This window comes from Macaca nemestrina, chromosome 12 (genome assembly GCF_043159975.1).
Source record: "Macaca nemestrina isolate mMacNem1 chromosome 12, mMacNem.hap1, whole genome shotgun sequence".
In the NCBI taxonomy this organism is placed as follows: Eukaryota; Metazoa; Chordata; class Mammalia; order Primates; family Cercopithecidae; genus Macaca; species Macaca nemestrina.
The window spans coordinates 21,347,327-21,373,037 of NC_092136.1; the positions used below are offsets into that span (position 1 = coordinate 21,347,327).

At 51.5% G+C, this 25,711-nt stretch overlaps 2 protein-coding genes across 2 annotated transcripts in view; one reads left to right on the forward strand and one right to left on the reverse strand.

The window, feature by feature from the left end:
• Positions 1–25,711, forward strand: part of LOC105471615 (ALX homeobox 4) — a 48,247-nt gene that overhangs the window by 2,132 nt on the left and 20,404 nt on the right. The window lies entirely within an intron of this gene.
• LOC105471617 (exostosin glycosyltransferase 2) overlaps positions 20,424–25,711 on the reverse strand; it is a 198,864-nt gene continuing 193,576 nt past the window's right edge. Inside the window, exon 15 of the mRNA XM_071074814.1 lies at positions 20,424–21,399. Coding sequence (XP_070930915.1) covers positions 21,351–21,399 — 49 coding nt within the window. The 3' untranslated portion in view covers positions 20,424–21,350. The remainder of the gene's footprint in view (positions 21,400–25,711) is intronic.

Below are 25,711 nucleotides of genomic sequence, written 5' to 3' on the forward strand. Positions count from 1 at the left end.
CCACACGCAGACACCCGCAACTCCACACACAGACACCCGCAGCTCCACAGGCAGACACACACAGCTCCACACGCAGACACCCGCAACTCCACAGGCAGACACCCGTAACTTCACACGCAGACACCCGCAACTCCACACGCAGACACCCGCAGCTCCACACGCAGACACCCGCAGCTCCACAGGCAGACACCCGCAGCTCCACAGGCAGACACACACAGCTCCACACGCAGACACAGCTCCACACACGGACACACACAGCTCCACACGCAGACACCCACAGCTCCACACGCACACACAGCTCCACACACGGACACACACAGCTTCACACACGTACACACACAACTCCACACACGGACACACACAGCTCCACACGCAAACACACAGCTCCACACACGGACACACACAACTCCACACGCAGACACACACACACCTCTCATGCAAGTACTCCTTCACCATGCTAAGCTGGCAGAGAATCTCAGCCCTGTCCATACTGGCCGGCCTTCCCAGCCCAGAGATGCAGGCCCCAGCTCATCCTTGTCATTCAGGACTATTAGGTGAGGGCAGGTCGCAGACTAGGGGACCCATGGAGGTTCATCCTGCATAGCCAGGGGACTCATGTTTTCTCTCCACTGCATTGAAATGTCATATTTTAACGAAAATTCCCAGTGAGACCTCTGAAGAGGCTGAGATATTAGGCAAGAAGAGAGCCTAAGGAGCTCCCCACCTCTTGGTTAAATGCCTTCAAGTCCAGAGGGAAGGCAGAGAGGGCTGGCCTCCCCTGAGCCTTCTCTCTGTGCCCTGCTGGGCCCCCACAGCCAGCCTGGCCCTTCCTTTACTTGCACTAGCCTTTGGAGCTGAGAGAAAGAGCCAGCCACTTGACCCAGTACTGCCCCTAACCCGTGACAGTGTGACCTGACAGCAAACACCTTCCCAAACCCTGGTTTCCTCATCTGCATCCTGGGGTGATAACAGAAAGGCCTTACTGGGTTATAAATGTGCCTCTGCAGAGAGAGCAAGAGGCAAGAGCCAAGAGCTCCCCCCACCATCCCCCCAACCCCCGCCCACATTTCCATCCCTGTCTATCTCCCTGCTGCTGGGAACTTGAGAGCACCCAATTCTGAGGATAGGGCAAGCTCCTGCCACTGCTCTGGTCACAAACTGCAGGCTGAGTCCAAAGGCAGCCTCTAACCACCCGCAGGACCCCACTCCATGCTGCCTAAGTTGGAGGCACTGCTCAGGGCAAAGCCACAAGCAATAAACAGCAAGTCACTGTTTGTTCTTTTCCCTCTCTCAGCAGCTGAGTCTCCCCTACCAGGAGATGTCTGGTCCTTCTAGGAAAGGGATTAGGCGCGTTAGGTCTAAGATGGAGAAACTGAGGCTCCAAAAGGTAAGGCTCTGCCCTTTACAGAGGTAGCCAGGAGGAGGGCCTCTGGAGTGGGATCTCTATCCTGTCAGCAAGCAGGGAAACTGAGGCATGCACTCACAACAATTCTCTCCCACAATTGTGAGAGTGTATATACTCAAAAGGGGAGAGATGGAGTTCAAGGAAAAATCCTTAGACGTTCCCAGGAGCATGGGGAAAGTCGGAGGCAGGAGCTGCCTTGGTACCAGTACCGGGGCTGGCTGATTCCCGTCTTCAGGCAGGCAGCTGAGACCTGGCAACCATTCCCAGCCCTGGGGGTCGGGACAAAAGCTGGTCGTTCACGTGTGTAACTACACCTAACAAAAGGATAAAGCTCGGAGGCCTCCTTCTGGGCCTCAGCTTCGGGGCCCACTCCTGGCAGAGTCAAACTACCCCTTGTCAAAGAAGGTGCCCCGGGCAGCTGTGCCAGGGCCAAGCCGAGGGAATGCGGGGCGGGGAAGCCGCCTCTAGTCTCTGCTGGCCGGGTCTGGTCTGGGTTGCGGAAAGAGTTGGTGAGAGAAACCCTTCCGGGCTGCAGGAGTCCCTACCCCAACTTGGGCCTTCCTTTCCCCAAATGTGCTAAAAGAAGGATGATTAAGGCGGCTCCGCCGTGTCCTTTGGGTGCGGAGACCGCGGTTTTACGAAAGAGCCCCCACCCGGCCCTCTTCTGCTGCAACCCAAGACCTCACCAGTCTACCCCCAGACTCTGGGCCGCTCTTTGGCCTCCGGCCGCCTGGGCCCCAGGAGACATGTCAGGTTGGAGACCCGACGTTTCTCAGCGACGCAAGAGCCTCCTTGTACTCAGGGCAGGGACTCCAGCGCCTCGCCCCCAAATTCCGGATCCGACCCCCGGAGCCGCAGCCGGCGCATGCCGGTCCTAGTCTAACGGTCCCAAGACGCGGGGCCGCTGCGGGAAGCTGCCCCGTTTCCCCCTTCCCTTTCGCTTTCGATTCGGTGCAGACAGGTTTCTGTTGAAAGCAGATTGCTGCCTCTCCATCCACCCACCCTCAAAAAGCAGCGCTCTCAGCGCCAAGGTCTGGGGAGGCGCGGGCCAGGCTGAAGCCCCTGGGGTGCCGCCTAGGGGTCCAGTCCCGATTTTTCGAATTAGACGCGGTGGTTAAATACCAGCGGGTATTTATTTCCCCTGCACAGACACAATCCATGCACCACGAAATGTGTAAATTCTGCCAGGGTCGTATTTGAATGTAGTTAGAGAACTGGGGTGTGTTTTGTATACGAGAGACAACCCGAAGAAGGCAGAAACGAAAACCCGACAGAAGCGGCAACAGCCAGTGGGTGACTGTGGGGTGATCGCGGGAAAACTCGAGCCTGGGACTGAAGCCTGCTCGAGAAGGGGCGACTGTTGTTTAATTTTGGAGGGAGGGATGGCGAAGGAAGATGCTTTTAATTTGTTACTTTGTTAATTTCCATAGCCGGCAGCCTGCTTCACCGGTCTGGTCCAAACACATAGGTTCTTAAATAGAAAAACAGAGGGCCTGGATTAAAACTCAATATTTTAAGTCAATCGACTTGCACAATCTTGCACAATCTTTTATTATACTTTACGTACAGTGAAGTGCTTAGCTCTGACGAGGAAAGTTGGAAGAATTGTTATATATGTGTACACTGTTAGGACGACCATCTGGATAAAGAAACAGACCATTTAAGTGTTTCATTAAACGTTGTAAAACGTTAAAGCAAAAACATTTTTTGTAAGTTGTTTTAAGAAAATTTCAGAAGATACTTCGGAGCACCGGGGACCCCATTTTGTTCCTGACAGCAGTGTTTCTTGAGTAGGGTGACACTTTCGCCCGGACGTTTGCAGTCCCGATTCTAATGCGAAGTCCAAGCGGCTGCGCCAGGAACCTCGCCGCGAAAACTGGGCTAAGCCGGAGTCACCAAGCCCTGAGCCGCACGCACTGCGATGCCGCCCGCGTAGGAAAACAGATTAAAACGCCCTACAGAAAATCTCGGCGAAGTCCCGGAGGCCCCGAGGACTCTGGTTTCTAAGATCAGCTAGGCGCACTTTCTCCGGGACGTCCCTTCTTCTCCGTTTCAGCCCCTTCCTACCCGCAGCCGCGCGCAGCTTTGTTTTGGTGGCAAACTGAAATAAGAAATGGAAATATAGTGGCCTTTGCTGCTGCCAGGGATGAGAGGTGGTTGACGTCTGGCGCGTTTGTCCGGGCTTCGGGCTTCTCTGCAGACCCCTAGACTGGGGTGCCCGAGGTCAGGAGAGGAGGGGGATAGTTGCCCGGAGTTCCCGCGGCTCCGAGGCCTTGGGATGACTCATGGAGGGTGCGCTGCCTCGGTGCGCCTCTGGCCCAGAGGGTAGGCGAGGTGGGTGGTACAGGAGTGTATGCTGGAGAGAAGAAAGAACGCTTGACCAGAGAGAACTTCCTGCCCCCGGAGCCTCAGTGTCCTTAGCCCCCCAAACCCCTGCTCAGGAAGCCGAAGGACCTAGGCCCAGGCAACCGTTTGGGGTGGGGCGGTAAGAGCACTGTCCTGCACCTGGACGTCCCCTGCCAGGCGCCACCTGGCCATGTGCGCCCGCAGCGCAGGGTTCTCCAGCCGTCGGCACACGTCCTCACCGAGGTGACAGTCATCGGATTGGGAAACCAGCACTGCAAGGACCCGGCTATGTGATGATGCAGTCCGGGGGATTTCGAGTGGAAGCCGACCGTCCTGCGGTGCCACTAGACAAGTGAGAAGCAGCCCTTCCGAACAGGGCCCTTTGCTGGAAGGAGGAGGCACCTCTCTCCAGCCTGTGAGCCCTCCCAGCTGCAGCCGGGGTCTTCCCTAACATCAGTTACCCGCGGCTTCCAGGGAGCTGCCTCCAGAGGTGCAGCCCGGCACACCTCTCCTCCGCAGATGTATAAACCGGCGACATCCCCATCTCCATTCAAGATGCTCTTTTTCACCCAGTACAGGGGTGCGGAATAAACCTGGGGCAACAACTTGCGTGCTGCCTGGAAGCAGGTCCTTCAGAAAGGATGACAAAAATTTAGTGATGTGGCAGAAGCTTCCACTGTGTCCAGGAAGGGACAGCGGCCTCCCACCAGTTGCACGGGCCCTGGGCAGGCCCCCACCCCCAGCACATTTTGTCGCCTTAGCTATGGCCGGCCAGCTTCTCCACCTGACCCCAGCCCGCACCAGCCAGCGGAGGAGAGGGAGGAATGGAAGGAGGTTGTGGCTCAGCAGTGAGGAAGAGCCACGCAGAGGCAAGGCTGTGAGGAGCCAAGGCTGGGGTGTGTAGGGTGGCACGCTGGGCTGTGGGCCGGTTCAGATTTGAACTCCAGAGGCAGTTGGAAGTGTCACCCTGGTGCTCGGCGGCTCCTAGGGTGCTCTTTTGGCGAGGAGGGGGTCACTGGGAGATACTGGCAAGGTAAGAGGCGCCATCGGCTGCCAAGTACCTGTCTTTCCGGGTGAAGGCGCCGCTTGTACTGAGGACCGCTTGGTCATGGCTGCTGGGCACTGGCGCGGGTGCACATTGGGGGCAGAGAGGGAGCCAGTGCTCGCTTCATCGGATTCGTAAAGCAGATTCTTTAAGAGTGGATTTTCATTCTGAACTGGAGGTCCCCAAGCATGGACGTTGGCCCTACGCACCTCCTAGAGGGACAGGACCTGGTGACCCAGGTCAGAGCAGAACAACTGGCTCTCCAGGGCTCTGAAGGGCACAACCGAGGCTGGGAAGCTGTGGGAGGTTTGGACCACGACACTGATGTCTAGCGTGGCACACGTGGGGACCGGCGCCCACAGTCCGGGTGTAGATCACCCCAGCCTCCACCTTTGCATTCTCTACTCCTGCATGGCCTTAGAGAAGTCCATTCTGCTCTGGGTTCTGAATTTTAGTTGTACGAAATGCAGGAGTGTTGACAATTTCCAAAGACCCTCTCGGAGTTTCTGTGCTGGTAGCAGTCTGGACCCACCTTCACCCCCTTTGTCTTCCCTCCTCACCCCCACACGCATTTTTGTCCAGGAGAAATTGGGGTAAGGTAGGTGGGAGAGGCTTCCCTGGAGGCTGACACAGGTCCTGAGTGGGGAGCCATCCCAGGACACAAAGCCAGCTGGAGGTCCTGCAGGGCCGTGGTGGAATGCGGGTTCTGGGCTCAGGACTGGGATGTAAATAGGGAGGGGGTAAGCAACTGTCTTTGTGTCCACACGTGACCAGGCTCAAGCTAAGGCCCTGGGCTCATGGTCCCTGTGTCCACTCATCTTCCCTATCCCAGTAATTATGGAGCACCTTCCCTGGATGGATCTTCTCCCAGGAGAGAGAACATGCCAAGCCCCTGCCTCCTGTGTTACAGCTTATGTCCTTCCAAGTGTGTTGTACAGTTGGGCTTAACAAATGTTCGCTGGCTGGAAGAATGAATGAAGAACTGGTGTCTCCTGCAGTGTTGCGCCTGCATGGTTAAGTGCACCCAGGAGCACCTTTGGCTGTGTGAGGGCCGGCTTAGGTATTTGTGTGAGCGTGTGCACGGCATAAATGTGAGCCGTGTGTGCCATGCCCATTCTCTCTGGGTCCACATCCTGCTGTCTGAGTGTTTCAGGGTGAGGCCGAGGGTTTGTGTGTAGTCCAGTGAAAGGCATGCCTGTCCTCCAGTACTTGTGTCTATGTACCCCAGTGTGTGAGCCTCAGGTGTGCAAGGGTGAGTACCCATGTGCACGGCTCTGGAGCTTCTCTGAGTCTGTGGGTGGCATAGCCTCTGCCTCCAGAGGTGCCCCAGGGAGAAAGTGACTAAGTGCCCTTGCATCATGGCCTGTGGCCTTCCTGTCCCTGGTCATGGCTCCCAGGAGCAGCTGACTCAGTGAGTGGCAGGAAGAATCTCCCTGTGGCAAGTCCCCGGGTGGGGTCCAACCACCCCCAGCAACATCCTAAGGCCCTCGAACGTGGTCCATCCAGCCCACCCACACTGCGGCAAGGCCTTCTGACAAGCCACTAACTCTGGAATGTACCCTCTGTCCCATGTGGCTCACTGCGGAAGAGACGCGACCTTGGCACTGTCTTTACACACACTGCTGACCCCATTTAGCACATGAGCAAACTGAGGCCCAAGGGGAAATGGACCCCCACAGCCAGGTTAGTAGGAGGGCGGGAGCTCACTGAGTTCTCCTCCTTCCACTACGATGGGTGGAAAGGTAGAAAGTGTTGGGGAATCAGATCCACTCACCTGCTCTGTTGTTGGATGCGGCTCCTGCAGTAAGTCCAGTAAGTTGCACTCTCTCTGTGCATCAAATAGGGCAGATGCTTGCAGTTCTGCCTCAGTCAGAAGTAAAGCAAACCCCACCGTGAGCTCCTGGGCATTAGAGGACAGCAGGAGAGCACCCATGGAATCCCTGGTGGGACTGCAGGGACCTGACTCTAATGCAGCCACACCAGGCTGGGACTCCTGCTCTCTGCCCAGCTCCCCAAGCTGAGTTTTCTTTTCCTAAGTTCGTGAAAACCACAAGCCAGGGTCAGCTGAGGCCAGATGACCAACTCCTCCCACTGTGCAGGACTGTCCACCAGGCCCTGAGGGCCTTTGGTTACATCCAGGAACCTGGTACCTCCCCTGACTCTGCGGCACACACACACAATGGGTCATGGTGACATGGTGGGGGGCCCACCCAAGGTTGGAAGAGGTGGCAGTCATCGCCTGGCCCACATGTCTTATTTCACAGACAAGGGGACTGAGAGGCCTGATTCCATTTATGCATGGCTCACCGAACTTTGCCTGTCGCTATGCCAGGCCTTGTAGGGGATTCCAGGAAGCTCTGGATGCAGCCTCTGCCTTCAGGTCCAGAGGAAGAGACAGACAAGTGACCTTGAAATTCCAGTTCAGTGGGATGGGTGCTGAGATGGGGAAAGCCCTGACTCAGGCTCTGAGGAGGTCAGCCTGGCTTGCCCTGGGGTGTGCAGGCGCCACCCAGGTTTGGGAGCTTACTGGAAGCCACTTAAGGGGAGGGTTCAGGAAAGTTGAGGGAAGTTGGGATTTGTCCAGGTCAATGAGTCTTCTCTAGTGGCTGGAAATCCTGAGGTTTCTTCTCTCTTGACTTTCTGCTTTTCTGTCTCCATGCTTTCTCTGTAGATCAATAGGTCTTGGTTTTTCTATGGAAACAGCCGTGTATAACAGCCCCCTTACCTCTCTAGTGCCGCTCCATTTCTCCATATGTTGAATGGCACTTTGGCCCTGCCCCACCTGTGAGGGGAGTGTGAGGAGGATGTGATGATGGAGAGAGGTAATGCGCCTGCTCCGTACATCCTGCACCGCCAGGTTCTCTGCCCCACCTCTCACACTATACCCTTTGAGGGTGCTAGCATATTGCAAATGATAGTGGTGGGGTTCTGATCAGGTTTCAGAGTAGGGATGTAGAGTTTGGGGTCCTCCTGGATGTGTCAGCCTTCCCGATGTCTCTACGTGGCTACAAGGATTCATTCACACCTGGTTCACATCCCAGCATGGAGCTGGGACAACCCCAGCTCCATGGCCTCTGACTTCAAGGCGGGAGCTCGCTTTCAAATGGGGAAGACAAACATGCAGATAGCTCTTCTGCACGGCTCCCCTATTGTGGCCTCAGCCTCCCCATCTCTGAACCTTCTTCATGGGACTTGGTGGTTTCAGAGGCCTTGGGGTTCTGTGATACTCACCAAGAGAGACGGATGGGCCCTCCAGAATCCTCCAGATGCCTCAGGACCCCACACTCTTCCCCATTCATTGTGCTAGGAAAGGGGGAAAGCTGGTCCAGTCTGCCAAAGGGTAAGAGTCTGGGATACCAGGCCTGGCTCCTGGTCTGAGTTTTCCCATCTGCAGGACAGAGACAATAATGGGTTTTGAGGCAAAGAAGACTTAGAGTTGGCTGCTGCCGCAGAACCACGTGACAGCCCAGAATGACTGAGCGTCCCTTCCTGTGCGCCAGGCAGTACGCCAGAGCTGCTTATGTATTATTTCACTTAACTGCCATCACAATCCTACGAGATTGGTACTATTATCATCCCCATTTCATGGATGAAAACTGAGGTTCATGGAAGATAAGTAACTCATCCACAGTGAGACAGCCAGGAAGGAAGAGTCAAGTCTTGCTGGCCAAGGGATCCAAGAAACCTGAAAGGCATCCTGTTCTAGAATGAACCTGATTAGACTTGAGATCACCCTAATTCTGTCCCAGATGATGTGGAGATGAAAGACAGGGTCTTACAAACATGGCCCCCAGGGCCGGGCACGGTGGCTTAAGCCTGTAATCCCAGCACTTCGGGAGGCCAAGACGGGTGGATCACGAGGTCAGGAGATCGAGACCATCCTGGCCAACACTGTGAAACCCCGTCTCTACTAAAAATACAAAACATCAGCTGGGCGTGGTGGCGGACGCCTGTAGTCCCAGCTACTCGGGAGGCTGAGGCAGCAGAATGGCGTGAACCCAGAAGGCGGAGCTCACAGTGAGCTGAGATCACGCCACTGCACTCCAGCCTGGGCGACAGAGCAAGAGTCCATCTCAAAATAAATAAATAAATAAAAGAAAAGAAAACCCTTAACCCCCAAAGTGTTCTTCTCAGCTTCACATCCAGGGATGCAGAAGACAAGTGGTGTCAAGACTAAGTTTCAGCACCTGCCAGGTTGAAGTTCTACACGGACTCTGTGACCTTGGGCACAGCTTCCTCACCCGTACCAGGTGAAAACAGGGTCCCAGGCATGGCATAGGGCCTCATAGCTGGTATGAGGAATGACTGCATGAGTTTCCAGAGGTTTCAGGAACATGATAGAACCTCTGATTTAGGTAGGGTAGAGCTGAGACGCATCTGTGGGAACAGTGGGGAAATAACACCTGCCCTCTAGGAAACATGAGAGACCGCAGGAGACTTTGTCTGTCTTGTTTCAAACTTTCCCCAGAACCTGGAGCTTGTCTATATAGTAGATGCTCAATAAATGTCTGTTGCTGAGTAAATGAATGAATGGATCTTATGGGAGGGGAACATGCTAGGAACTCTGTACATCTTTCCACTCTCTCTTCGTTCATCCTTCCTTTGAATTGAGGCCTGGGGTGAGAGCCTGCTTTGTCGTTCTCTTGCATTCTGGTAGAAAATGATTGATTTTTTTTTTTTTTGCAGGGTTTCCTGTGGGGTGTAGGAGCAGGGAGGCTCTGGGTAGCTCTATTTAGCACAAGCCTTGGTCCTCTCCGACTCTAGCAGTTGGAGGAGCACCCCTTTTCCTCACTGCTCCTCTTTTGGGTCTCACCCCACAAGTCACAGGCCTGCAGTCTGACTGCCACATCCCCCGGGGTTGGCTCTAGTCAAGTGGTTTTCTCCCTTCGTCCCCAAATCTCCTCCTCAGGTCTCCCCCATTCCCTACAGTGATTTCCGTGTCCTTCCCGCTGGCACCCCCATTCCTGCCGCCTGCCCAGCAGGCTGCCTGAGAGCTGCTGAAGCTCCTCCCTTAGTCCCCCATTCACTCATCCTCCATCCTGGGATTCTGAGACTCACCTGCAAGGGATGCAGCCCTCTGTTCTGGCCAGGAAGCCATCTGATCTCACCTGGGTTCCCAGCAGGGCATCCGGCTCCAAGGCCTGGGCTCTTCCCAGCACACCCGTGATCCCTTCCACCCGCCCCAACCCAGCATTTGCAGTCTGAGGGCACTTGAACACCCATGATCCCCTGAGTCTCACCAAAGGCCTATGTGGAGGAATTGAATCTCCATTTTACAGATGGAAGTCAAAGCTCAAAGAGGTGGAACAGCTCAGAAGGAACGCACGGAGGAGTGTGCGCCTGGAAAAAGCTCCTCCTCGCATCCAACAGATCCTTCAGCCTGGCACTTCTGTGTCAGGCAGGGACCAGAGTGTTTGGCAGTGAAGGAACTGGCTCCTACCCTCAGAGAGCCCATAGCCTGGTTAGAATGTGCTCCATGCCATGGGAATCCCCAGGGAAGGTGAATGGACTGGGGCTTCCTGGGCAGGGACATTTGAAGTGGACCTTGAAGGTTGAATAGGAGCTCACCAGCTGAAGGAGCTGAAAGAGGCCCTCTAGACTCAGGAAACAGCATGAACTAAGCCTTTGGGTAAGGGAAGAACAGGAAGCGAGTGTGTGGAGTGCAGGGGCATGATGGATGTCAGTGAGGTGGGCTGAGGAATGGCAGGGGCACAGCCGAAGACCACCTTTTATTTTATTTTATTTTATATTTTATTTTTTGAGACAGAGTCTCACTCGGTCACCCAGGCTGGAGTGCCATGGCACAATCTCGGCTCACTGCAACCTCTGTTTCCCAGGCTTAAGCAATTTTCCTGCCTCAGCCTCCCAAATAGCTGGGATTACAGGCACCCACCACCACGCCCGGCTACTTTTTGTGTTTTTGGTAGAGATGGGGTTTTGCTATGTTGGCCAGGCTGGTCTTGAACTCCTGACCTCAGGTGATTCACCCGCCTCAGCCTCCCATAGTGCTGGGATTACTGGTGTGAGCCACCGCGCCCGGCCGTAGGTACCTCTTATAAGTGGAATCATGCAGTATTTCTCCTTTGGTGTCTGGCCATTTGTGTATCTTCTTTGAAGTGTATTCAAGTACTTTGCCTATTGTTGAATGGGGTTGTTTGTTTCCTTGTTCTTGAGTCATAGGAATTCTGGATATTAATTCCTTTTCAGACACATGATTTGCAAATATTTCTTCTCGTTCTATGGGTTATCCTTTCACTCCCTGGATACTGTCCTTTGATGCACAAAAGTTTTACATTTTGATGAAGAAGCACAATTTTTCAACTTCTTCTTTTGTTGTTTGTGCTTTTCGTGTCATATCCAAGAAATCATCAATAACTCCAGTGTCATGAAGATTTTCCCCTATGTCTTCTAAGAGCTTTGTAGTTTAGCTCTTAGGTTTAGGTCTTTGATGCACTTTAATTTTGAATATGACATAACATAAGGCTCCAACGTCATTCTTCCTCATGGGGATATCCACTTTTCCCAGCACCATTTGTAGAAAAGATGGCCCTTTTCTCACTGACTGGTCTCGGGACCTTTGTTGAAAATCAGTTGAGCATATATTTGAGAGTTTACGCCTGATTTCTATTCTGTTGCATTTGTCTGTCTGTCTGTCTGGCCCCTGAATGACCTTCTGATGTGAAGTCCAGGATCGCAGAATGTACAAGGACCCTCGTAGGCCATCCGTTCATCTCCTTGCCTGCAGGCCAGTGACTGACAAGTCACAGAAATTGAGCTCAGGGACAAATTTGTTTTCCAGGACCTAGAGCTGGTGAGAAGGGGTGGAGGGCAGAGCCACAGGCGAGGACTCTGGAGCCACAGTTTTAGCCCTGGCTATTTGGGGGCCCCTCTGCCCCTTCAGTTGACCATCCCATGAGGACGTGTGGCCTTTGGGGAAATTCTCATGTGCTCTGAGGGTCTATACACCCACCTCCTGAGATGCTCAAATCTGGGACCACTTCCTTTATTAAGATGATTCCAGAATGCTTCCAGTGGAGCTGGGAGGAGCTCCAAGAGGGAAGCAACCAGTGGCTCCACGCTGCTGGCCCTATGCATATTTTGAAGATTTTCTGTTTGATTCCCAAGAGAGGCACTTGCAACTCCCTGTCCCCCACCCCAGGCCATCCAGTGAGCGGCACAACCAGGGGCTGGGGCTCCAGGGACTGGACAGCAGGCTCCAAGGGGAGCACAGCTGCAGAGAAGCCGCTGACCCTGCTCCCCCTCCTGGGAACTTCCCCGGCCTAAGTGACTAAACGGAGGCCTGCTTGAGCCTGGTCTTCCAGCCATGTGCCCTAAGGCATAATTTCTAGAGTTCTTGGAAAATCGTAGAAACTATGTTCATTCCACGATTGGGCTACACAGGCTGCCTGATGCTTCAGATGCCTTTGGTTTGGAGAAGCCAGTGGAGCTCAGGACCTGGAAACAGATTTCAGCCCACACAGTTGAGTGACCTCGGGCAAATTAGTTGCCCTCTTTGCCTTGGTTTCTTTACCTGTCAAGTGGGGATAAGAATCGTATCTACCTGTTAGTGATAGGGTGAGGCTTATATAAGGTAAAACGGGTAAGAATCGAGCCGGGTGTGGTTGCTCACGCCTGTAATCCCAGCATTTTGGGAGGCTGAGGCAGGTAGATCACCTGAAGTCAGGAGTTTGAGACCAGCCTGGCCAACATAGTGAAACTCTGTCTCTACTAAAAATACAAAAAATTAGCTGGGCGTGGTGGTGGGCGCCTGTAATCCCAGCTACTAGGGAGGCTGAGGCAGGAGAATCACTTGAACCCGGGAGGCGGAGGTTGCAGTGAGCCGAGATCACGCCATTGCACTCTAGCCTGGGCAACAAGAGCGAAACTCTGTCTCTAAATAAATAAATAAATAAATAAATAAATAAATAAATAGGTAAGGATCTTAGAACAGTTCCTGGAGCGTAGTAAGTGCTCAATGTTAGCTGTTATGATTGGTAAGATTTTGCTGGAACCTTGACTCTGTCAGACTGGCCAGAAACCTTGATAGGCAATTAAAGTTGACTGGGATGCATAGAGTTGGACAACGAACAAATTATTACTGAATCCACGATTACTGTGTGGTTGACATTGTCTTTTAAAACATGGATGAGTGATGGGAGGTGTGGGGGCTGCCATCTCTACCTAATGCAGTGGCAGGAGGCTTCAAGGAGGGACAAAGGCCACCCAGGCCCCTCAGGCCCCTCCTCCCCATAGGCTGCTGCACCTCGTACCCATGCATCGTGAGCTGGGGAATAACTCTCTCCCTGCTGAATGTGTTTTCAGTGTTTATTGGACCCAGAGCTTCAGCCTGTCCCCAGGGCAGTGGTTGTGTTGTGTTCCTCTCTGATCAGCACAGGGCTGGGCACAGAGAATCGGGCTCAGGGAATGTTAGGCAGGCTCTGCACCCTCCCTGGGCCCCAGCGTGCCCACGTGCAATTAAGAAAGCACCCGGTGGGCATTGCCCTGGGCTGGACCTGGACTGAGACTTTTCACGGAAACCCGCTGGGGGATACTAGTATCCTCAATTTGCAGGTGAGGAAGGTGAGGTGTCCTGCTGTGAATTGAACCCAGATTTCCTGAAGCCAAAGAGCCTTTTTCCTCTTCACTCCCCTGCCTGGACGCCCTCATGCCTGTGTGCCCATCAGACTCAGCCAGCACGTGAGAGCGCTGTGAACTGTGGAGGGGCGCACTGGGAGGGGTTTTCGACACACCACATGCTGTGCGTGTACCACATCATCTTCGCTCATCTACCGAAATGATGACCACGTCCCCCAACCCCCCAGACCCCACTCCCTCCTTCCTCCAGAGCCATCCTGAGAACAAGGCCAGCCCAGCCCAGGACCCACACGTGATGTGTGGGAGCAGCTCCTGTGGGTGAAGAAGGAGGAGACAAACCCTTCTAAACAGAACGAGCAATAGCCTCTCACTTGCCCAGCGTCGGCAAAGCCAGGGACAAGAGGCCAGTTTGGAAACATCGCTCGTACCATGTGGCAGGTGGACAGTGAGGGCCAGGCCTCCTCAGGGAACACATGTGCCCAACCCCTGCTGTACTAATGTGTCCCCCAGGATTTAGCCCCATGAGAGAAAATTCCACAGAGTCCAGTTTTGTGCTACACAAAGTATATTCTCAGGAGATCCATCCTGTTGCAGGGGATCCATCCTCCCGAGAAGTTGTAACACGTGGAAAAGAGATGTATTTGTCTCACGTTCGCTGTGGATTAAGGTTTTCTTGGTAGAAGGGACACACCATGTATTTTATTTTATTTTTTTTCTTTTTTTAAGATGGGGTTTTGCCATGTTGGCCAGGCTGGTCTCAAACTCCTGACCTCAGGTGATCCGCCCACCTCAGCCTCCCATAGTGCTGGGATTACAAGTGTGAGCCACTGCACCCGGCCACACCACGGATTTTAAAGCAGAGACTTATTTGAATTTTTTATTTTGTTCAGATGAGCAGAAGTCAATGAAAAAACCATTTCCTTCCTTCCTTCCTTCCTTCCTTCCTTCCTTCCTTCCTTCCTTCCTTCCTTCCTTCCTTCCTTCCCTCCCTCCCTCCCTCCCTCCCTCCCTCCTTCAGACAGGGTGTCACTATCACCCAGGATGGAATGCAATGGCTAAATCGTGGCCCACTGCAGCCACAATCTCCTGGGCTCAAGCCGTTCTCCTGCCTCAGCCTCCTGAGTAACTGGGACTACAGGCTTGTGCCACAGCGCCCAGCTAATTTTTACTTTTTTTTGTAGAGATGGGGGTTTTACTTTGTTGCCCAGGCAGGTCTCAGACTCCTGAGCTCAAGCAGTCTGCCCATCTTGGCTTCCCAAAATGCTGGGATTACAGCCACGAGCTACCCTGCAGGGCCAAAAGAACCATTTTTCACTAACACGTTAATTGTGGATGCTGAAACATTGATTATTTATATTTTATCCTTACTATATGTGATAGGCAAAATCCTTGGAACCCATCTACCCCAAATCCCAGCCATTTATACAAAAACGCCAACCAAAACTTAGATATAATTATCCTTTAGATATTTTGAATTGTTAACTATTTTATAGTTGTAAATGTGGGATTTTTTAAAAAGCAAATATTGAAAAGTCTTTTCCATTCATATCATCTTTAAGGAAGTTGATGACTTTCTTAAAATACAAACTAGGACTGGGCATGGTGGCTCATGCCTGTATTCCAGCACTTCGGGAGGCTGAGATGGGAGAATTGCTTGAATCCAGGAGTCTGAGACCAGCCTGGGCAACATAGTGACACCTCGTTTCTACAAAAAACAAAACAAAACAAAATTAAATTAGCCAGGTGTGGTGTTGTGTGCCCTTAGTACCAGCTACTCAGGAGGCTGAGGAGGGAGGATTGCTTGAGCCCAGGAGGTTGAGGCTGCAGTGAGCTGTGATTATACCACTGTGCACCAGCCTAGGCAACAGAAAAAAAAAAAAAAAAGCCTATAATTAATTGAGCCATTACTTTCCCCTTCTCATCCATGGGGAGAAAAGCCTTGTTGCTTTTTCAGTTTGTAAGTGATTCTCTAGATTAGAATGAGTACATTTGGGCCAGGTGAGGTGGCTCACACCTGTAATCCCAGCACTTTGGGAGACCGAGGTGGGTGGATCTCGAGGTCAGGAGTTCAAGACTAGCCTGGCCAAGATGGTGAAACCCTGTCTCTACTAAAAGTACAAAAAGTAGCCAGGTGCAGTGGCAGGTGCCTGTAACCCCAGCTACTCAGGAGGCTGAGGCAGGAGAATGGCTTGAACCCCGGGGGGCAGAGGTTGCAGTAAACCGAGATGGCATCAGTGCACTCCAGCCTGGGTGACAGAGCGAGACTCCATCTCAATAAATAAATACATAAATAAAAATAAAAGAATGAGCATATTTGAGAAAGAAAAGATTTGATGTTGGCGAAAGCAGCACATTCTTTCTGGGATCATATGCTGCTTCTGCAGGCTAAGAAATTCAACTGTTTGGCCAGGCGCAGTGACTCATGCCTGTAATCCTAGCACTGTGGGAGGCCGAGGCAGGCAGATTGCCTGAGCTCAGGAGTTCGAGACCAGCCTGGGCAACAACAGTGAAACCCTGTCTCTACTAAAATACAAAACATTAGCCGGGCATGGCTGCGTGTGCCTGTAGTCTCAGCTACTCGGGAGGCTGAGGCAGGAGAATCGCTTGAACCCAGAAGTGCAGTGAGCCGAGATCACGCCACTGCACTTCAGCCTGGGCAGCAGAGCAAGACTCCATCTCCAAAAAAGAAAGAAAGAAAGAAATTCAGTTGTTTAAGATGAGTTCAATTCAGCACATGCTTGTTGGGTTCCAGACACCGACACCAGGCAGGGCAAGGGATAACGCTGCCTCGTAACACCCCTCCCCTGCCCTTGGCGAGGGCACAGTCTAAAGGCAGAGGCTGCCACGATTCCACTCTTTAAAAGTTTTTTAAGTCTATATAACCAAATAAATGTACATTTAACATTTGATTTTTACAGCAGTTGCCAGTGTTTCACCCCATTTATAGTCTCTGTTATATGTATGTGAAATGGGCCCTTCATTGAAAGGGACCCTGGGAGCTACTTTTGACAGAGGTTTATGGTTCATAAATGTCATTCTGGGAGCTGCCGCTCAGGAAACCTGAACTGGAGAGGATGCACCTGGGGAAGGAAGCGAGTGGGGATGACACAGTTGCAGGCTGAGTGACATTGCCCTGGCTGTCAGCTGCCACGGCCAAATTCATCCCCAAATCATAACTGTATTCATATATCGTGGCGGCATCCCATTGATAGAGTGGGTGCCGTGTGTGGGGCAGGGGATATGCCGTCTTGCACTCTACTTCAGTCAGACCTCAGTCATTCTGGGCTGTGAATGTTCTCAGCCTCATCTTACAGATGAGGAAACTGAGGCACACAAAGGTCAAGTCACTTTTCCAAGGATACCCTTCTGTGGCAGAACCACAGGGTGACTTGGGAGCCTCCTTAATAATCTCCTTTAGTCTCTGCCCCCATTTCTTTCATGGGGGAAACTGGCATTCCCTAGTCGTATGTGACACGTTAGCTAAACACAGCTTTAACAGACCTCTCCAACCACATCGCTGCCTCAAAACCCCTCCTCTACAGAGACCTGGATTCACCCCAAGGCTGGGCTAGGTGCCCTGCCCTGGTCACCACCCTGCACTATAATCACAGCCCCTGTCACCAAGGCAAGCCATTTGAAGGGAGGGACTGTGTTTTACTGGGCTCTGTATTTTCACCACCCGGAACTGTGCCCAGCGCATAGCTGATGCTCCAGAAATGCTGTTGAATGAATGAATGTAGCAAATAAGTGGCAGAACCAGGGGCCAAGCCAAGGCCTGTCCTACCCCAAAGACTTCTCATTCATTTCATTTCACCTCGTGCAGGATCTGAGCCTCTCCGTCTCGCCTGCCTCTGGACGAAAGCGGTATTACAGTGTCTTGGTGAAGGTGGTGGAGCTGCAGAATTCTTTCTGCTACAGAAGGGAAACAGAGGCTTGGGGGAATTAAGTGAGAGATGTCTCGGGACACGCCCAGGGCCACATGGTTTAGGGTTGTTGAGAGGGACAGTGGACAGACAGACCACAGGGCTGGACGTGGGAGGTGCAGGGTTCCAGTCCTGGCCCTTCCATTATCAGGCAGTATGACCTTGCTCTGGGCCTCCGCATCTTGGCTGTGAAGGGAGGGTCTGGTCCAGTGGGGTCTCTGAGCCCTGGAGATGTATTGCTGGGATAGGGGAGAGCATGGGAGACTCTGCTTCTCTGGCAGTGGGTCCTGCAGGGGACAGGGTCTCATCCAGCCACCCACGCCATGAGATGGAGCTTGGGGATGGGACGAGGAGCTGGGAAACTTCTAGCCTCCTTGAGAAGAGAAGCTGACAGGGGCACTTAGAGCCCGGACTAAAGCCAGAACACCTGTCCCACCCCAGGAGACATCAGAAAGTGATCTCCAAGCGTTAGATCACACGTGGGCTTCTCACGGAGACCCTGAAGCTTGGTTTACCCCAGTCCTTTGAGATAGAAATGACCCTGGTGGCTCAGCGGTGCCCCCTTAGGACAAGATGAAGCCTGCCCGACCCCGCCAGGAGTCCTCCATGGTAGAAAGATGACTCGTCACCACCTTGAGAGGCAGTGGGCTTGGCATGGGACCATCCGGTCTGCCCCTCCTAGCTACGTGATCTGGAGCAAGTCATTCATCTTCACTGGACCTCAGTTTTCTCATCTGTGAAATGGAGATACCAACACTGACCTCATGGGATAGACGGTCAGAGGAGATAGTGGGTGGGTCGCAACATGAATACAAGGCATTACATTATTGCTGTCATGGTTGTCATCGGCCCTGGTTGGAGAGCTCCTGTCTAAGGCTTCTCCCTTGGTAATTTGGGATTTGCCCTATTTGGGGTGGGGGGATGGTATCTTGGTATCTTGTTTTACCATAAAATGCAACATGCCTTGCTGAGTCCTTCTTGGCTGGCAAGACCCAATTCAAGAGCCACTCCATCACGGAATCCTTCTCTGACCTTTTCAATGGAAACCGACCGCTCCTTTCTGTGGGCCCTGCCATGTCTGGGAAACTAGACTCTTGCCCTGCAGACCCTGGAACGCTTGACCATGCTTGTCCCTCGTCCATCTCTTCCCCTAGGCCATGATTCTTAAGGGAAGCTCTGACAAGGTGCCCAATGAATGAATCAGTGAAGCAAGACACGGTGGGGGAGAGGACAGGAGAGACAAATTCCAGAGACAAGCTGGGGGGTGGAGGGGACCCAGCCCTTGGCAGAGGGGCCATGGGGGCTGAGGGCTGGACAGAGGTCCTAAGGATGGTTCTTTCTTTCCACCATTTTTTTTTTTTATACAAGGAAACTTTACTCATTTGTACTAACTGTAGGACAGTTGAAATTACAGTAGACTCAAAAATTAAAGTACTTTTCAAACTTTGAAGTTCCAACAGTAGCTTGACCTTGGCCTCCTACAGCTCTCAGAAGAGCTGCTCAAAGGAGCCCCGTGTTCTCATTGGGTCACAATGGCTTCCGTGGAAGTGAGGGCTTCCAGAGGGCTGGCGAGCAAGGTGTGCTCCCAGAATTGGCATTTGTCTTGGGATTTTTTTTTTTTTTTGCAACATACAAGGCCCCTTGTAGAACTGTGAACGGTGGTGGTGATAAGGGGAAGGCGGGGAGGTGGCTAGGTAACTTGTCCAGGTCCTGTTCAAATGATTACAAATGCCAGCTTCACAAGAGGACTTCCTAGGGAAGGCGCCTTCTTTCCATTAGTCCACATACCTTTGCTTTTAAAAAACTTTTTATTTTGATATAACATTACACTTAGAGAAAAGTCACAAATGGACTACAAAGAATTCCCAGATGCCTTTTATGCTGACTCCCCAAATGGTGATGTTTTGCCATATTTGCATTGTCATTTTCGGTCTCTCTGGGTCTCTCTGGGTCTGTCTCTGTGTATATGCTCTGTTTATGGATGTATTGGTGTACATGCATACCATATACAGCTGAATCACTTAACAGTAAGTTGCAGGCTGGGCACAGTGGCTCATGCCTGTAATTCCAGCACTTTGGGAGGCTGAGGCAGGTGGATCACCTGAGGTCAGGAGTTCGAGACCAGCCTGGCCAACATAGTAAAACCCCGACTCTACTAAAAATACAAAAATTAGCCGGGCGTGGTGGTGTGCACCTGTAATCCCAACTACTCGGGAGGCTGAAACAGGATAATCACTTGAACCCGGGACGGGGAGTTTGCAGTTAGCCAAGATTGTGCCACTGCACTCCAGCCTGTACAACAGAGCAAGTCTTCATCTCAAAAAAAAAAAAAAAAAAAAGAAAGAAAAGAAAAAAGAAAGAAAGAAAAGAATAAGTTGCAGACATATGCCTCTTTGCCTCTAAGTACTTCAGTGTGTGTAGGCCCTGAAACAAGGCACTGGTCCACATCTGAGGTCCCAGATGGTCAATGAAGTTGATCTTCAGCAGGGCAGTTTGATCAGGGGCAGCCCTGAAGGTGGTTGCGAGGGGGACAATCTCTCAAGGCAGCTGAGAGCAGCCATTCTCCTGTGACTTCTCCATCTTCCTGCCTTCCTCCTCGACCCTGTCTCCTGTTTGCCTGTCCCAGTCCCACCCACAGCATCCATCCCAGGAGGGCCCAGCGGGCATGCCCTAGGCCTGGAGTCCAAGTTTCAGCTCTGCCTCTTACCAGTTTTTTGGGTTTTTTTCTTTTCTTTTCTTTTCTTTTTTTTTTGAGACAGGTCTCCCTCTGTCACCCAGGCTAGATGGAACTCTGGGCTCAAGTGACCCTCCCACCTCGGCCTCCCAACATTTTGGGATTACAGGGATGATCCACCACCCCTGGACCTTCTTAACAGTTATTGATTCTCAGCAAGGCATTTACCCCTCTGGCCTCAGTTTCTGGGGCTGCAAAATGGAAACCTGATGGTTGTAAAGAGGCTGGAACTCTACTGGTGGCATAATAGATGCCCTAGTACTTTGTAAAGTACAAAGCCCAGTTCCTGGTTTTGTTTTTTGGTTTGTGTGTGTGTGTGTGTGTGTGTGTGTGTGTGTGTGTGTGTGTGTGAGAGAGAGAGAGAGAGAGAGAGCCCAGCATTAATCCCTTTTCCTTCCTGGACTCTGGGAAGCCCACTCCATCTCTGGACTAAGAGAAAGACAGTCCCCAACCACAACCCCTGCCATTGAGGGAAGAACTGAGAGAGCTTCTGTGTGAGGGTGGAGCGATGGAGGAGGGGGCTGCAGACTCTGCCTTGGCAGATGCCTGCCTCAGGAAGAACCCACAGGGAAGCTGGTAACAAATCTGCCAGCCACATGGAGAGCCGCTGGGCCAAACTACAGGGGTGTCCTGGGGGAGCTTTTGCAAGGCAAAGGCTTTTGTAAGTTAGTCAGTTTCCTGAGCACCCACTGGGCGCAATCTTCCCTGGAGGGCCAAGGAATCCCCATGGGTCTCCAAAGGGGGACCACTTAGGGAATGGAAAAGAGCCCAGGTCTCAGCCTGTCTGTTACTCAGTCGCTGGTGTTACTCACGGGTCCCTCCTCTCGGCGCCTCACTTTGCCCATCTGTCCAATGAGGATGCCAGGGCCACCGTGTGGGAATTCGGAGGGGACTGGAATGGGCAGGAATGTGAAAATACCCAGAACTAGGGAGGGAAGACTGCTGCAAGGAAGGCCAGCGACTGGCCCCATCCATCTCTTTGTCCCTTGTAGTGCTGGGATGGTGGCAGACGCATAGTAGGGCTGAATTACTGCTTGAGTGGCAAATCCTCCCAGCTAGGACCTGGGTCTTCAAACAAACTTCTAGAAACCTCATCAGGCAGTGGGGCCCCAGGATCACCACCTTCCGTCCAGTGACTTTATTGGAACTGCAGTGCCTCCTGGTGGCCAGCATGCGCAACTGCAGTCTTGATCTTGGCCGTCTGGGAGTAGGGCCCTGGAACCTGAACGCTTAGCCTTCTGGGTAAGCAGCCAGGGCCGGGGACTCCTCTTCAGTCTTGGCTTCCCGCGGGGCTGTGCCCCTCTATTTTCTCATACTCCTCCCTGGCAGGAATTCATGCAATGTTGTTGAACTGAGGAAACAGAAGCCAAGAGGTTTGTCCAGGGTCAGGGAGCTGCCAGGGTCACCTTTGGTCCTTCCTGCCCTGCGCTGTGGCTGGTTTCCTCGACCCCCCTCATCCTGCAAGGTCCCTTCTTCCAACTCCATGCAGCAGCCTCCCGACACAAGCAGTGTGTGTAGCGGACCAAGGCCCTCCTGCGTCTGGAGCCCAGCTGCGGGGCCTGGGGCCCTTTCCTGCAGACACACTGGCCACCCTGCAGAGCTGCCCCAGCCATACCAGAGGCAGAGGGAGCCCAGAGGAGCCTCCCCCAACCCAGGCACACACGGGCGTTTGCATTAATTCCAGCGGTGTGTCCTGAGCCTTTACTCACAGCAGGCGAAGGCCCCAGCTCCAGACCCCAGCAGTACATCTGGGAGGCCCACTCTGATCAGCTCACAGTCTAGGGAGGGAGAAGGCCCATGAGCTGCTGCTGTAAAGCGGAGGATTCAGTGTTTAAGAGGCAAGGGTGGTCAGGGAGGAAGAAAGGTAACCCTTGGCTGAGCCTCGAAAGCCTAGGAGAGGAATTCACAGCAGAAGAAATACAAAAAATAAAAGGTTCCATAGTTAAAAAAAAAAAAAAAGAAAGAAAGAAAGAAAAAAATAAAAAGGAAAGGCAAGATCTCACTTTCATCCATCATGCTGGCAAAGATTTTAAAATGACCAAAATGACACTCTAATGACCATTATTGGCTGTGAAGTGGGAGCGGACACTGCGGCAGCTGAGGACATTACATGTTTCTGGAAGACAGCTTGGCCATGTTTCCCAGAGCTCCTCAGATGTGTGGAAAATTGAACCCCGTATTTCTAGGTCTTGGAGCTTCTTCTAAGGGAATCGCCATGCATGTATCGAAAGATTTAAATCAGAGACCTGCTATGATTTCAAACAAGTAGAAACCTGTGAGCCCAACAGAAGAGGATGGATTAAATAAAACAGCCATTGTTTTCACTAAGGCAGATCACCTGAAGTCAGGAGTTCAAGACCAGCCTGACCAACATGGCAAAACCCCGTCTCTACTAAAAGTACAAAAATTAGCCAGGTGTGGCTGGCGCCTGTAATCCCAGATACTCGGGAGGCTGAGGCAGGAGAATAGCTTGAACCCAGGAGGTGGAGGTTGCACTAAGCCAAGATGGCAGCACTGCGCTCCAACCTGGGAGACAAAAGTGAGACTCTATCTGGAAAAAAAAAAAAAAAAAAGTTTACAAAGTAATGTGTTCTCTGTGTGTGTGTGTGTGTGTGTGTGATTTTCTTTTGGTCTGTCTTGATTTTTTAAAAATCTTCCATACAGAACATAGATTACTATTTGTAAGGGGAAAGAAAAGTCACAAAAGTTACAGAGAAAGCTATCTGGGTGAAAGTAGTAGTTAGCCACAGACAGGAGTGGTAGAGAGACATGGTAGGTAGAAGGAAGGGTGCCCGCAGGAGTGCGGAAGCCTGAAGTCGCTCATGCAGTGCGCTGCGGAGTGGAAGCAGGTCTATGAGACTCAAGCTAGATGGAAGGCTGGGGTGTAAGTCCCTGAGTCAGGTGGGACCAGTCCTGCCTTCGGGACCCTGAATGCCTCATACGCCTGATGTACAGGGTTGGCAGATTTAGCAAAAAGCAAGCAAGCAAACAACAAAACCAGGTTGCTCAGTCAAATCTGCATTTGAAATAATAATTTGTAGGGTATTTCTTGTGCCATATTTGGGATATACTTATATTGTTTAAAGTATTCACAGTTTATCTAAAATCCCAGTTTAACCGAGTCTCCTGTATTATTTCTGGCCATTCTAAGGAGGGATCTGGGAGCCAGTGAAAGGCTACAGAGAAGGCCATGACATGACCGGCTGTGTATGTTTTAGACACTCTCTGGTTGTATTTGAGGGTGGTGAGCCTGAAGGTGGAGAAACCCCTCAGGAGGTCGGGACTGAGCGTCACCCTGAGCGTCACTGGGATCCATCATGGTCCAGAGGTCTGAGTTGCAGGGGCCCAGTTTGTGACGACGGTGGCCAATCCCCACGGCGAAAAAAGGGCCTTTCTCGGAAGCTTCCCTAACCTTCCTCCAGCCCATTCCAAGTGGTGCTTGTCTCTTGCTTCCCATAATCCCACAGCACAGAGCCCAGCCTGCTCTCAGAGCATGCACCATCCAGGATTCTAATCACTGGTTTCAGGTAACGTTTCAACCTCTTCCTGGGAGAACAAATAGAAAATTAATTCGGACCAGCCCTGCCCCCTGACAAAAAATAAATAAATAAATAAATAAATAAATAAATAAATAAATAAAAGAAACAAAATTAACCCATAGATCCATATTGCCACTTCTGGAAACTTGTAGTGTTTTCTGAGGACAAATGCTCCACTCCCTTCCTCTTTTTTGGTCAAAATGAGATTTATTTGATATAAATTGAACATCTTTGCATGTGTTAAAACACTATGCTTTCTTAGCATCAATTTCATTCATTTGTTCATCAAATGTTTACTGAGTATCTACTGCATGCCAGCTATGCTACTAGGTGTTACATAGCAGGGTAAACAAAGCACACATGCTCAGATATACTCCCTGCTCCATGGGAGGGAGAGAGAGAGAGACAATAAACAAAGGGAAAACAGAAGAACAAATAAATACATAATATTGGCGCGGTGGTCCATGCCTGTAATCCCAGCACTTTGGGAGGCCAAGACGGGTGGATCATTTGAGGCCAGGAGTTCAAGACCAGCCTGGGCAACATGAGGAAACTCCGTCTCTACTAAAAATACAAAAATTAGCGGGGTGTAGTGGCCCATGCCTGTAGTCCCAGCTTCTCAGGAAACTGAGGTCTGAGAATCACTTGAACCTAGGAAATGAGGTTGCAGTGAGCTGAGATCGAACCATTGCACTCCAGCTTTGGTGGCAAAGCGGGACTCTGTCTCAAAAAAAAAAAGAAATAGCCTGCAGAATAAAGACTATCGGGAAGGATCTTCCGTTTATGGAAATATCATCCTTTATTTAACCAATCCCCTATTGATGAATATTTTGATTACTGTCGGTTTTCCTGCATATTAAACAATGACATGATGAACTTTCTCTCTAGTGAATTCTTACCATTATTAATTTAGAATAATTTTTTTTTGAGACGGAGTTTCATTCTTGTTGCCCAGGCTAAAGTGCAGTGGCACGATCTCAGCTCAGTGCAACCTGCGCCTCCCGTGTTCAAGCGATTCTCCTGCCTCACCCTCCCAAGTAGCTGAGATTATTGTAGAGACAGGGTTTCACCATGTTGGCCAGGCTGGTCTCAAACTCCTGACCTCAGGTGATCCGCCACCGGCCTCTGCCTCTGAAAGTGCTAGGATTACAGGCGCAAGCCACTGTGCCCAGCTGTAAAACATTTTTTGGTGTACACTTTTATGAGTTTTAACACACTCATGTATAGATTCATGTATTCACTGCCACAGTCATGATACAGAATAGTTCCATCGCAGCAGTGCAAGCCCCTTGTGGACAAACTTTCTCCCTCCTGCTGTGCCTGGCAACCAGCGATCTGTTGCCTAGAGTCCCCGTAGTTTTGCCTTTCCCAGAATTCATGTGCCAGCTGAGTGAAGTTGCCCTTTATGTAAATTTGAGACTGGCTTCATTTACAGACCCTAAGGCCACCCTTGAGATTCATCCATGTCATTGTTTGTCAACAGTTCTTTCTTTTCACTGTGGAGTCGATCCGTGGCCTGGATGGACCACAGCTTGCGTTTTTCCATTCCCCTGTCAAAAGACACTTGGGGTGTTTCCATTTCGGGGTGATTCTGAATAGAGCTGCTGTAGACATTTGCCTATGGGTTTGGGTTTCTCTCCTCTTAAAATAAGTCATTATTTCTGTAGGGTAAATACCTAGGAGTGGGATTGCTGGGTCATGAGGTCAGTGTTAGTTTAACTAGATAAGACACCGCCCAAGTGTTTCCGCCGTGAGGGATGGGAGTTCCGGGTGCTCCACACATCGCCGTAACTTGGCATCATCAGGTCTTCTTATTCCCACTGTGATAGGCACATAGTGGTATCTCATTGTGCTTTTAATTTGCATTTCCATAGCGGGTAATGAGGTTGAACATCTTTCATGCTTATTTTCTCCCTGCATATCATCTTGGGTGAAGTGTCTGCTAGAATATTTTGCCCGCTTTTTGTTAAATATTACTATTAACCACACTCCACACTTTATTCAGATTTCACTGGCTTCCCCCTATGTCCTTTTACTGTTCCAGCATCCCATGCGGAACACATTGATAACACTTAGTCCTCATGCCTCCTTGGCCTCCTCTAGTCTGGGGCAGTTTCTCAGACT